This window comes from Orbicella franksi, chromosome 9 (genome assembly GCF_964199315.1).
Source record: "Orbicella franksi chromosome 9, jaOrbFran1.1, whole genome shotgun sequence".
NCBI lineage: Eukaryota > Metazoa > Cnidaria > Anthozoa > Scleractinia > Merulinidae > Orbicella > Orbicella franksi.
This window is the reverse complement of record NC_138153.1, coordinates 15,828,463-15,842,005: the sequence shown is the minus strand read 5'-3', so window position 1 is coordinate 15,842,005 and position 13,543 is coordinate 15,828,463. Positions and strand designations below refer to the sequence as shown.

Genomic DNA, 13,543 nt, shown 5'->3' with positions numbered 1-13,543 from the left:
TGATTTTACGGCATCCCGCTTAGGTTGACGACTTAACTTAAGCGAAATAAAACTTTTTCCGTGTTTACATTGCTTAAACCAAAAACAAAAACCCGTCCACGCGACTTAAATGCAGCAAACGACAATACTGTTACTCTTGACAATTACTGACTAGCCCATTAGTTGGTCTGTCTATGTTTTCCCAAGTAGAGTACTGTAGGGATAAAAAATGTCATCACCGACAGTTGCCCGATGGGATCCAATTTAAGTCGAGTGCAATTTCGCCATTGCGGATAGAAGCATCCCTTGGGCCGCTAAACAATAGGTCCATTCTCTTAAAAAATTCAAATCATAACAATAGCCAAGAAATACAGGAAACATTTTATGACTCAAGTGACTCAACGCTTTTAATTTGGCGCCAGAAATGGGTCACCCGCGTCTGGTAACTGGATTGTAATTCGTCGAGTGTTGACCAGGTGGAATAATAGTTGTATTGTTTTGAACAAAATATGTTGTTGCTCGTCAAATTAAACCCAGGATTCTCTAGTTCATTGTAAGAACAGGCCAAAGCAAGTTTAGCATTGTCTTTATTTTTGTTAGCTGCGATGAAAAAGACTATTATCGTGTCATTTCGATGGGACAACCCGGGTGCAGTCGCCGTTTGAGACCTATTTCAATTATTTTTTTTATTTTTTGCTCCTCCAAGAAGCTGGTGGCTAACCTCCCAATACACCCCTCTCCCACCTTAATCGGCCCTTGAATTACCCACCTAATAAAAAGCTGCAAACTACAAAAGCAATAAATTTGAGACCATTTGTTTTGTGTGTTTTCATTCAAAATGTTCTTGTTCTATCTGCAAAGAATTTATTTGTCTTGGTTGAAGTAGTGGCACTGTAAACCAAAATTGAAATCACCAAGGCCACGCTGGCAACATGGGCCAGTTCCGCGGAAACTAATTCGGGAAAAATCCAGAGGCTCAAAGTTTACTAATGTATTGGCATTTTTAATTGATTTAACATTTTCAATAAAATCTTCATTTCATTCTTGGTTTTACTTCCAAAAACTTAAAACCTATAAAATAAGTTTTATAACTGAAACTGACGCCGTTATCTGGCAAAAATTACCCTCAGCAACAGCTCAGAAACTGAGATCAGTTAACTGGCTAGCGTTATCAATCAATCACAAAATCTTATCATATAAACGGCGTTCCCTGGAGTCGTGTAAAAAATTACACAGAGAATACATTAAATAACAGTTAACAGAAATTTAACCAAGAAGTATAACGTAGATTATTAAAAACTGGATCATTGCATAATGCAATTCAAGAGTTTTCATTGGGTTAGCCATCACCGCAAATGATACCATTCTCTACAAATATGGTAAGCGTACGCGTGATTTTTGGGGGTGTTTTTATTTTTAGTTTGGTTTAATTTTCTTTATTTTGGGGGCGTTTAAATGAAACAATTATTCTACTCGCGCTTGTTGGATATGATAGTTGGCTATTCATCATCTGATATTCAACGCACGCTCGTGGAGTAATTGTTACATAAAAACCTAATTCCTCTCTTTGACATCAGGAGCGAGAATTTTAACTCGAAAAGCAGCACAGCTGTTTCATCCTATTCTTCGCCGCTTCACGTATCTGTCCAATTCTCCAACAGTAGAGAATCGGGTTGAGAGTAGAGTGTAAGAAAATTAGAGTCAACGCTACATCCCAAGCGAGATGGAAAGACTCGCCTTTAACAGCACGTAAGGCTGCGACTACACCGTATGGAAGATAACAAGCAAGTAATATTATTTGCATGCAGAGTGCAGTACAGACTGTCTTTCTGTATCGCGCTATGTTCAGAGGAATTTCTCCATCGTTCCGTTCCCCTTGGTGAACACGCTCTCCTAATCGCGCTTGGTGACGGCGAAGTATGAAATAGATTTTCACGTAACAGTAAATGGAGGTTGCTACACACGATAACAGTATCACCCCGGTGATGCCCGTACTAATACGGACGTTGTAGAATGATGTCATTGCCAATGCAACGCTAGAAATCCATAAACTGGCAACCAAGATCCGTACCCTTCTCAGAGTTACCATCTGTCTGTATCTCATTCTCAATAATAGAGCGAGAAGTCTGTCCACACTTATTGCAGTTAGTGTGAACAAAGATACTCCACAAAGAACTATACCTAGGGTGAATGAACCAATATTAAGATAGTCACAAAGTCTGGAGTGTGCTGGAATCATTAAGAAGCTAACGTAAAGCGGCTGCGTAATAAGACCCACACAAAGATCGGTGCTCGCGAGGCAACCAAGCAATAGCTTTGATGGTGGATGAAGGAAGGACACCTTTTGAAGAACAACAATGATTAGAACATTTCCCAGAAATGCTGTGATGCATAGTGGAATATTCAGTGCTGAAAAAATGATCTTTTGATGTATTCCACCATTTCCTGTCCGACAATATAACTCCTGAGTAGCCGTCGACTGATTTCTACCTTCAGTCATGCTCCACATTTTAGATTATTTTTCTACTTCTTCTTCTTCTAGCTGGCTTTTTATCAGAGTACTTAATGTTTGTGCAAGTTAGTTTTGTTGAAAACCTTTCGTTTTCAAATGCAGGCAGTCAAGCTGTTTTGGGCTTTGTTTTCTTCTTGACTAAGGGTGCTTCTTGGCGGAGACCTTATGTAAACAAACAGATTTCGAGGATTTATTTTTAATATTTAATATATGAACTTTGGTTCCTGGGAAACACCAGGAAATGGTTTTCCGAGTTTTCATGAAAAATGGCTCTACAGTTTCATGTGTAGCAGGGAAAGCTCCTTCATCTCCAACTTTACTGTTGCTTAAAGGAGCTCAGTCACGGTATTTTGAGTTATTTTGGCCACGTACAAAATTACCATTAAATTAAAGCAAACCTGAAAATAGTACTTTTCTACGATAGAAAAACACTAAAGAGATAATCGTAAACCATAAAGCGGGAACAAGGATGGTTGAGGATGGGGGAGATTGACATGGATTACAAACGACGAACTTGAAAGATTTAGACTAAAGTTTTCATGTTGCGCAAATCGTGATGTAACTATTTTAAGAACAGCTCACACTGATCTCGTTAAATCTACTTTTACTCCTAATTAGACTGTTATTTGAACAGAACTGCAAAAAAAGAGGCCAAATTTATCGAGTTCAGTAAAATATTATTGGTTCAAATTCTGTTATTACCTGAAATCTTGTCACTGGCATTGGCTTAATTCAGTTCTTCCGATCCGCAGACTTCAGTTGCAATGAAGCGGAAGATCAGTTCTTCGCAGCTTATGAAGATAAACCAGGAAACTCTTTGATCAACGTCATTGATTGAACAAATAACTTTAGATTAAAATTTATTCAATCACCGTTATCATTGCTCGACAGTCTACCGTCTTACATCACTGATCACTCCGATCACTGCTGTTTTAAAACATAGGTGCTAATCTCATATTGCTCTCGATAACCTGTTCTCAATATAGCCTCGTGAACGTCCTCTCAGCTGAACGTGGTTCACATATGTCGATGAACTTGAAATCAGCGTTCAGGACTGTCCCAATGACGGTTTTCTGTCAAATGCTTTTAAGTGCTGTTTTCGGCTAACTGGAGAGCTATTAGAGCTATGTAGATTATGTTTAGGCTATGCTATAAAATTTTAATCTGTTTCGCAATTCTAGGTCTTCTCGTAATTTATTCGGTTTTTTTGTGCATTTCCCGAAAACCATAGCAGCTGCTGCCTTTCCGAAAATCATAGCTGACCTTTTTCCGATATCCAAAACAACATTTTTATCAATTCGAAAACACCAGGCAAATCACGGACGTTCGAGGAGACAATTCGCTTAAGAAAATCGGAGGGATAAATAGCGACCGGTTGGAAGCCTCTGCGTTTTAGCTTGTGTCAACATACCAGTTTTAAATTTATGAGGCAATATGAGAAAAGACCTGAGCAAGAACAAGTTAAGAAATGCCATTTATGTTAGAAGTTAGGATGTCCTGAAAATGTTTTACCTTAAAGTTTTGAAAACAACGGAAAAAATACGTTCCTGTGAAGAAAACAAAGAAAGAAAAACAGCAGAGGAAGTTGAAACACAGCGTAGCGAGTGTTAATGTCAACATTTTTACTTAACTAATAAGAATCGCTTGTGAAAACATGCTGGTTTTTGTGGAACCCAGTTGAGAGACACAAAGGACCGTTCCCTTTAGATGTTTTTCACAAAGACAACAAGACGCGATTGCCTTTTTTTTTTTTTCTTTCTCATTGCTTCTTTGTTAATGGTTATTTGTCTTCCGTTACACCTGCTGAACTGGTCGGGAAGTTAAAAGTCTTCCTTAATATTATCTTCTAATACGGTTTGATGGACATTTCTTTAATTAAAACTAAAATACATAATTACCAAAGCCAGGGGAAATGAAAAACTTTGTGGGTGTTTGATTTTTTTTGGCAATGGTTTTTGTCTTTTTTAGTTCAACTGAACAGAAGCAGCATTTTGGGCTTGAAAAATTGATTAAATTTAATGAGAAACTGCTTGTTTTTCCAAACTGTCGGTAGATAAATAAATGGAAAAGAATTAGTATTCAAAGGATAGGCAGATCACATCTAATCTTAGTAGATGCACTTAGTTTGGTAAACATCAAAACTGCCTGGTTGATATTCCTTGTCTCGTTTGACAGTGAATATAAATGGTCTTATTTGGATTCATGACCTTCAAGCAAATTGGGCTCCCTTAAACATAAATGCTATTTTCAGTCCAATTTTATGCTCGAGAAAAAAGGCTTTCTCAGGTCCAGCAGGTAATCAGTGCAATGGCTGCACACTTGGTTTGATGACAGTTGGTAGGGCAGATGGCAGAAAAAGTTGGGTGAAAGAAACCAATTTGCCAAAGAAAGTACAAGAGGAAATTAAAATGAAGGGGGAATATATGCAACGAGAACTGCCACACAATGAATTTGGTCAAAAGCGAGTTGAATTAACCTTTATGGAGAAGCAAGATGGAAGTACTGCAAACGATCAAAGTCCTGTATATTCTATGCAGAAGTAATACAAACTTTTTTGTTGTCAATAAATTGGGAACTCAAGTATCATTGAATTTATCGGTGTGATAAAATTAACACTCTTTTTTCTTTGAAATTATTATGTGCTTGTCTTGTTTCAAGTGACTAGTTTAAGAACCTTTTGCACTAATTATTCCAGTTCATAGGTAATAAGCCCTGCTGGGGTGTTTGCATAACCCAAGGGCATTAAGCAAAAGGCCAATCATTTGCACAACTAACCCATAACATGTTAGGGGTGCAGATAGAGTTCACTGGATGTTAAAGGAAATATGCCAGTGCTATTGTTTCAGTTGTGAACTGGGTGAAATGCCAAAAATAATTTGTTTTCTTTGTAGTTCTGGCTTTGGTGTTACTTCAAATGAGGATAATGTTGTAACAGATGAGAAAGGCAATAAGCAGAAGATGGACTGTGGCACTGAGAAAGGAAAACACTGTAGTAAAAACCACAGAACTGCAGGTATATAAATATCCATAACATAAATGTCACCTGTACACTAGCATATTTGTAGAAAGGGTTTTTTTAACAACAATTAATTATAGTGTCTGTTTCATTGAATTTAACATGCCTGTATCATCCATACAGGCATTAACACAAATTTTATATATGCATGTGGTTGAGCTTAATTTTTAATACTAGTTTTTAATACATTCAACTTCTCATTTCAATAACTATATTTTGAAATAAATGTATTCTTCTAGTTAAGTTATTACAGTCTTGATTAACATTAATTCCGTGACTTTTTGCTACAGGAATTCTTGCTTTTGCCAAACCCTGTGGCATTGTTGTTGATACGAAGGAATTGTTTAGATCTGAAGGGAAAGCACAAGTTTATGCCCATGTTCACAACCTTCTAAACAACTCTGTTATGAAAGATATTGGTAAGTAATTGATAGAATAAAATAGGATATGAGAAACCGCAAAGATAAAAAAGTTCTCACAGAATTAGTAGTAACTGCTTTTGAAACGGTTCCGCAGCGGAAATAAACGATGCGATCACCATGAAATGCAATTAATTTTCAAACTACACACCAGACAGCTGCACGTTATGAAATCACATTTTTTATATCTTTAGGTTGTTGTCACTCTTCTTGCAGGTGCCCCTTTCAAATGAAGTTTGGTTCCATAGCACAGGGCAGTGTTTTTAACTGAACTCTGCTGTTGATGCAGATTGAAAAAGTTTATGTTTGCAACAAGTTTTGTATGTTTCAATTGTGGTCATAACATACCTGAAGTAACCAGATATCTGTTATACACTGGTTGATATGGCAGACAGGTTATAAAGAAGGTTTCATCAAATAGGCTTGCCTTAGATAGGTATTATTGACCAATAAAAAGGAAGTTTTTAAGATAATCATAGCTATTTCACTTTTTACTTAATTGATAACAGTTGGGGAATAATTTGAATGTTTCTATGTATGATAACAAATTAGTACCGTGGACTTAGCCTTCTTATAAAGTACTCTCTGTAAATTGGGACTAATTGCATGACCTGCATAGTAATGGCGGTTATATATATTTCATATTCTACGTAGATTTTTGTAATAGTTAGGAAATATGTTGTAAGTTAAGACTCAAGACTGACAACTTGACTTATTCGTAAATTTAATTAAAGAATAAAATGAGAAATTAAGTGAATTTGTTTTCCTCGTTTTGTTGTTGAATGCACTATTACACTATTACCATTAGTAATAGTAATTGGACTGTTATGAAATTATGAGCCAATTAACAGTAGGAAAACAGCAGGAGAGATCCCATTTAAGTGAACATGATTGACACATTAATGACATAGGAGTCCAAATACAGGTATCCAGTTACAGAATTTGTAATTTGATATTTGTAATTAGACACCACCTGATTGCCCTCGAATCATAATTATCGTACAAATGCTACAAGCAGAACCAATTGAAATTAATAATTTTCTTATAAATACTATTTCTACTGTAACTTATTAAACCATTAATCGGCGGCTCAAATAATTAAGGGTTTCTTTTAACATTTCTAATTAGCATCCCTGTTCTTTCGATAAGGGAGTGCCCCCTCCCCCCCAAATGAACGATAGAATACGTGTTTTAGACCCTGTGCACGCAAATCCGATGAATTTGAAAACATTTCGTATCATTTTTAATATTTTCACATTACAAACTTCTCCATGTAAATTTAAAACGAAATGCAACATCAGCCCTAGATGAATGGTTGACCATGCAGAGCTTGCACTTAATTGAAAATAGGGATTTTAACTCTAATTTTTTGTCAACATGGAGGATAACCACAATCAGAAAATAGGTCCCCAAGACGTAACTGTGTCTAGTCCTGAGTAATTGAGATTTATGCATTGTTGCATTGTACGGTCACGAGGGTAGATGTTCCCAAATAGCTGCCCTACAAAAGGGTGTCTCAGACTTTTGAATTTCGACCTCGTTAAAAACTTATGGCTTTGTTTTGTTAAAGGATATCACAAGCTTTCGAACGTCAAACTTTAGGGTGGTATAAAAAGAAAACGAAGCGATCTTTGAGAAATCGGAGACACCCTTTTGAAAGGCAATGTGTAACGAATCATTTGCGATGTTAAACACGTTGCGGCCATAATCGTGGCTATAAACGAACTTGAAACAAAAGAAAGGGTAAATATCGCTTCGCTGCGCAAAATTTAGAAAACTTTTATGTTTTCGAAAAAGAAAAAACGTAATCGAATTCTTCATTTATTTAGCTTTCAGAAAATGTACACTTTATTGGGGTTTATTTTTAAAACCCCGCCACGAAACATATTAACGTGAGGTGGTCAAGGTTGATGTGGACAAAAAATTCGAAACGTACCAGAAATTTATTCCGATTGTCATACGTTGTCATCGGTCGGGTCACGGTAGGGTCATTGCGATAGAAAACTTGTTATGTTTGGCTTTATACTACCTTTGGTGTTTCTAGAACGAGGAATATTCATATTTTATGTCCTTTTCCACTGTGCTTTTGTTATAGTGGCGTTTTGTCGATTGTCAATCATTGATTCATCGATAAGAGTATTTTTGCGATATACTACGGATATGTTAGCGGCGTAAATGACCATGTAAAACGCATCTGTTTATGTCCTCTTTCACCGTGCTTAAATGACCATGCAATGTTTCGTTTATACTACCTTTGGTGTTTTTAGAACGAGGAATATTCATGTATTTATGTCCTCTTTCACCGGTTTTTTTAGAACGAGGAATATTCATGTGTTCATGTACTCTTTCACCTTTCTTTTCTTATAGCGACGTAAATGACTATGCAATGTTTCGTTTATACTACCTTTGGTGTTTTTAGAACGAGGAATATCCATATGTTTATGTCCTCTTTCACCGGTGTTTTTAGAACGAGGAATATCCATGTGTTTATGTACTCTTTCACCGTGCTTTTCTTATAGCGGCATAAATGACTATGCAATGTTTCGTTTATACTACCTTTGGTGTTTTTAGAACGAGGAATATTCATGTCCTCTTTCACAGTGCTTTCGTTATAATAGCCTGTGAATGAATCGACAACGTTGGACCGCCGGGTCTGTTGTTACTAATGAGATGCGATTTTCTGATCGACAACATCCACGTTTCGCGGTCGTGTCCATTCGACGAATCGAACGAATCGGTCGAATCGACAACGTTGGACCGCCGGGGTCTGTTGTCACCAATGAGATGCGATATTCCGATCGACAACATCCAGGTTTCGGGTCGTGTCCGTTCGACGAATCGATCGAATCGATCGATTCGACAGGCTTTATATCCAGCTAATAGCTAATGAGATGTAATTTTCCGATCGATAACGAATAGAAAGTTCTCTTTTCCGATGGAATCTACTCGACAGTATTGGACATGAGTGGAAAATCAGAAACATTTTATGACTCAAGTGACTCAACGCTTTTAATTTGGCGCCAGAAATGGGTCACCCGCGTCTGCCAACTCGATTGTAATTCGTGGAGTGTTGACAAGGTGGGATAATAGTTGTGTTGTTTTGAACAAAATATGTTGTTGTTCGTCAAATTAAACCCACGATTCTCGAGTTCATTGTAAGAACAGGCCAAAGCAAGTTTAGCGTTGTCTATATTTTTGTTCGCTGCGATGAAAAAGACTATTATCGTGACGTTTTGATAGGACAGCCCGGACCCAGTCGCCGTTTGCAGACCTATCTCAATTTTTGGTTATTTTTTGCTCCTTTAAGAAGCTGGTGGCTAACCTCCCAATACACCCGCCTCCCAACTTAATCAGCCCTTGGAGTTACCCAGCCATTAAAAAGCTGCAAACTACAAAAGCAATAAATTTGCGAGCATTTCTTCTTTTCGTGGTAGCATTCAAATTGTTCTTGTTCTATCTGCAAAGAATTTATTTATCTTGGTTGAAGTAGTTGCACATGTGTAAACCAAAATTGAAATCACCAAAGCCACGCTGGCAACATGGGCCAGTTCCGCGGTAATTAATTCGGGAAAAATCCAGAGGCTCAAAGTTTACTAATTTATTGGCATTTTTAATTGATTTAACATTTTCATTAAAATCCTCATTTCATTCTTGGTTCTACTTCCAAAAACTTAACACTCATGAAATAACTTTTATAACTAAAACTGACGCCGTTATATGGCAAAAATTACCCTCAGCAACAGCTCAGAAACTGAGATCAGTTAACTGGCTAGCGTTATCAATCAATCACGAGATCTTATCATATAAACGACGTTCCCTGGAGTCGTGTGAAAAATTACACAGAGAATACATTAAATAACAGTTAACAGAAATTTAACCAAGAAATATAACGTAGATTATTAAAAACTGGATCATTGGATAATGCAATTCAAGAGTTTTCACTGGCTTAGCCATCATGGGTTATGAGCCATTATACCATGCTCTACAAACATGGTAAGCATACGCGTGTTTTTTGGGGGTGTTTTTATTTTTAGTTTGGTTTAATTTTCTACATTTCGGGAGGCAGGTATATTTTGCAGGGTGCAGGGTGCAGGTTGCAGGTTGAAATTTAATTATAACTGAAAAACCGCTGGCACTAAAAATAATTAATAACCTATATACTCGTCAGGGGTTCTTACATAAAGTAGTTCGCCTCTTTCACGTAGTGAAAACACGCTGTTATTAATATTTAGGCCTTCTTTGGCAATCTTCTAACTTGTTACGCCGCGTACAGAAACCAGAGACTTCGTACGCTTCCCAACATGTTTGTGATCGCACTTGGTTTGAGCGATGTTCTCATGTCCATCGAAAACACGATCGATCCGCTATAAGTACTTATCGATCGACACGCAGAGACTGGTGAAATCTCTTCAAAGCCATCTGGATGGCCGCTCCACAGATGTCTCCGTCGATTCCAGATTTGGCTCGAGTCTTCCCTCAACAACAGAAGATTGCCATCACAAATGAAGCAAATAAATAAAGAAATGAAATAATATAAGATTATAACCGACGGAATATACTAGCGCAAGCTCAGTGTGCTTTCATTTTGGTACTCACAGGGAAGAAACCAAATTCAGCAGATATTTCAGATGATATTTCAGATGTTTCTTCAAAAACAATAATTCATTGCAGGCTTAAAATCATTGAAATATACTCTCCTCCCATCGCTTCGGCCGGTTTGGCACTTATGTGGAAGCCACCTTTCTGAGCGACTGTAACCAGCGTCATGTAACAGTCACGGTAATTCTACCAACTGTACGTTCTTTCAAGTGCCAGCGGCTTTCCAGTTATAATTACATTTCAACCTGCAACCTGCACCCTGCACCCTGCACCCTGCAAAATATACCTGCCGCATTTCGGGGGCGTTTAAATGAAACAATTATTGCACTCGCGCTTGTTAGATAGGAGATGATTATAGCCAACTCGGCGTTACGTGCCTCGATGGCTATTCATCATTTGATATTCAACGCACGCTCGTGGAATAATTGTTACATAAAAACCTAATTCCTCTCTTTGACATCAGGAGCGAGAATTTTAACTCGAGAAGCAGCACAGCTGTTTGATCGTGTTCTTCACCGCTTCACGTATCTGTCGAATCCTCCAACAGAAGAGAATCGGGTTCAGAGTAGAGTTTAAGAAAATTAGAGTCAACGCTACATCCCAAGCGAGATGGAGAGACTCGCCTTTAACTGCACGCAAGGCTGCGACTATGCCGTATGGAAGATAACAAGCAAGTAATGTTATTTGCATGCAGAGTGCAGTACAGACTGTCTTTCTGTATCGCGCTATGTTCAGAGGAATTTCTCCATCGTTCCGATCCCCTTGGTGAACACGCTCTCCTAATCGCGCTTGGTGACGGCGAAGTGTGAAATAGATTTTCACGTAACTGTAAATGGAGGTTGCTACACACGATAACAGTATCACCCCGGCGATGCCCGTAGTAATACGGACGTTGTAGAATGATGTCATTGCCAATGCAACGCTAGAAATCCATAAACTGGCAACCAAGATCCGTACCCTTCTCAGAGTTACCATCTGTCTGTATCTCATTCCCAGTAATAGAGCGAGAAGTCTGTCCACACTTATTGCAGTTAGTGTGAACAAAGATACTCCACAAAGAAGTATACCTACGGTGAATGAACCAATATTAAGATAGTCACAAAGTCTGGAGTGTGCTGGAATCATTAAGAAGCTAACGTAAAGCGGCTGCGTAATAAGACCCACACAAAGATCGGTGCTCGCGAGGCAACCAAGCAATAGCTTTGATGGTGGATGAAGGAAGGACACCTTTTGAAGAACAACAATGATTAGAACATTTCCCAGAAATGCTGTGATGCATAGTGGAATATTCAGTGCTGAGAAAATGATCTTTTGATGTATTCCACCATCTCCTGTCCGACAATATAACTCCTGAATACCTGTCGACTGACTTCTACCTTCAGTCATGCTCCATATTTTAGTTTCTTTTTCTTCTTGTTCTTCTTCTAGCTGGCTTTTTATTAGAGTACTTAATGTTTCTGCAAGTTAGTTTTGTTGAAAACCTTTCTTTTTGAAATGCAAGGCAGTCAAGCTGTTTTGGGCTTTGCTTTCTTCTTGACTAAGGGTGCTTCTTGGCGGAGACCTTATGTAAACAAACAGATTTCGAGGATTTATTTTTAATATTTAATATTTAATATATGAAGTTTGGTTCCTGGGAAACACCAGGAAATGGTTTTCCGAGTTTTCATGAAAAATGGCTCTACAGTTTCAGGTGTAGCAGAGAAAGCTCCTTCATCTCCAACTTTATTGTTGCTTAAAGGAGCTCGGTCACGGTATTTTGAGTTATTTTAGCCACGTACAAAATTACCATTAAATTAAAGCAAACTCGAAAATATTGGTTTTCTATGATACAAAAACACTAAAGAGATATCGTAAACCATGAAGTGGGAACAAGGATAGTTGAGGATGGAGGAGATTGGCACGGATTTTAAACGACCAACTTGAAAAATTTAGGCTAAACTTTTCATGTTGCGCAAACCGTGATGTAACTCCTTTCACTGATCTCGTTAAATCTACTTTTACTCCTAATCAGATTGCTATTATAACAGAACTGCAAAAAAAAAAAAAAGAGAGAGAGAGAGAGGTCAAATTTATCTAGTTCAGTAAAATATTATTGGTTCAAATTCTGTTATTACCTGAAATCTTGTCACTGGCATTGGCCTAATTCAGCTCTTCCAATCCGCAGATTTCAGTTGCAATGAAGCGGAAGATCAGTTCTACGCAGCTTATGAAGATAAACCAGGAAACTCTTTGATCAACGTCATTGATTGAACGAATAGACTTTAGATTAAAACTTATTAATCACCGTTATTATTGGTCGACAGTCTACCGTCTTACATTACTGATCACTCGGATCACTGCTGTTTTAAAACATAGGTGCTAATTTGATATTGCTCTCGATCACCTTTTCTCAATATAGCCTCGTGAACGTCCTCTCAGCTGAAGTGTGGTTCACATATGTCGATGAACTTGAAATCAGCGTTCAGGACTGTCCCAATGACGGTTTTCTGTCAAATGCTTTTAAGTGCTGTTTTAGGCTGTCTGGAGTGCTGTTAGAACTATGTAGATTATGTTTAGGCTACGCTATAAAATTTTAATCTGTTTCGCAATTCTAGGTCTTCTAGCGTAACTTGAGTTTTCTCGTAATTTATTCGTTTTTTTTTTTTTGTGCATTTCCCGAACACCACAGCAGCTTCTGCCTTTCCGAAAATCATAGCTGACCTTTTTTGGATATCCAAAACAACATTTTTATCAATTCGAAAACACCAGGCAAATCACGGAAGTTCGAGGAGACAATTCGCTTAAGAAAATCGGAGGGATAAATAGCGACCGGTTGGAAGCTTCTGCGTTTTAGCTTGTGTCAACATACCAGTTTTAAATTTATGAGGCAATATGGGAAAAGACCTGAGCAAGAACAAGGTAAGAAATGCCATTTATGTTATAACTTAGGATGTCCTGAAAATGTTTTACCTTAAAGTTTTGAAAACAACGGAAAAAATACGTTCCTGTGAAGAAAACAAAGAAAAAAACAACAGCAGA

The 13,543-nt window shown here is 37.7% G+C and overlaps 3 protein-coding genes across 3 annotated transcripts; 1 reads left to right on the top strand and 2 right to left on the bottom strand.

Moving 5' to 3' along the window:
* Positions 1 to 1,533: 1,533 nt before the first annotated feature.
* Positions 1,534 to 13,497, bottom strand: LOC145496984 (adenosine receptor A3-like). Its single transcript, XM_081476752.1, has 2 exons — positions 12,994 to 13,497; positions 1,534 to 3,545 (listed from the first exon to the last, which is right to left on the bottom strand). The coding sequence occupies exon 2, from the start codon at positions 2,486 to 2,488 to the stop codon at positions 1,568 to 1,570; it is 921 nt and encodes a 306-aa protein (XP_081332878.1). The 5' UTR covers positions 2,489 to 3,545; positions 12,994 to 13,497; the 3' UTR covers positions 1,534 to 1,567.
* Positions 4,317 to 6,185, top strand: LOC145496986 (uncharacterized). The gene is made up of 4 exons (XM_081476754.1): positions 4,317 to 5,030; positions 5,383 to 5,504; positions 5,798 to 5,926; positions 6,143 to 6,185. Exons 1-4 carry the CDS (start codon positions 4,819 to 4,821, stop codon positions 6,157 to 6,159), a joined length of 480 nt encoding a protein of 159 aa, XP_081332880.1. The 5' UTR covers positions 4,317 to 4,818; the 3' UTR covers positions 6,160 to 6,185.
* Positions 7,871 to 12,757, bottom strand: LOC145498141 (adenosine receptor A3-like). The gene is made up of 2 exons (XM_081478022.1): positions 12,640 to 12,757; positions 7,871 to 12,086 (listed from the first exon to the last, which is right to left on the bottom strand). Exon 2 carries the CDS (start codon positions 11,909 to 11,911, stop codon positions 11,000 to 11,002), a length of 912 nt encoding a protein of 303 aa, XP_081334148.1. The 5' UTR covers positions 11,912 to 12,086; positions 12,640 to 12,757; the 3' UTR covers positions 7,871 to 10,999.
* Positions 13,498 to 13,543: the final 46 nt, after the last annotated feature.

Coding starts and splice junctions, on each gene's coding strand:
- LOC145496984 (XM_081476752.1), bottom strand. CDS start 2,488: ATGTGGAGCATGACTGAAGGTAGAAATCAGTCGACGGCTACTCAGGAG.
- LOC145496986 (XM_081476754.1), top strand. CDS start 4,819: ATGACAGTTGGTAGGGCAGATGGCAGAAAAAGTTGGGTGAAAGAAACC. Junction 5,031..5,382: donor CCTGTATATTCTATGCAGAA/GTAATACAAACT, acceptor TTTTCTTTGTAG/TTCTGGCTTTGGTGTTACTT. Junction 5,505..5,797: donor TAAAAACCACAGAACTGCAG/GTATATAAATAT, acceptor TTTTTGCTACAG/GAATTCTTGCTTTTGCCAAA.
- LOC145498141 (XM_081478022.1), bottom strand. CDS start 11,911: ATGACTGAAGGTAGAAGTCAGTCGACAGGTATTCAGGAGTTATATTGT.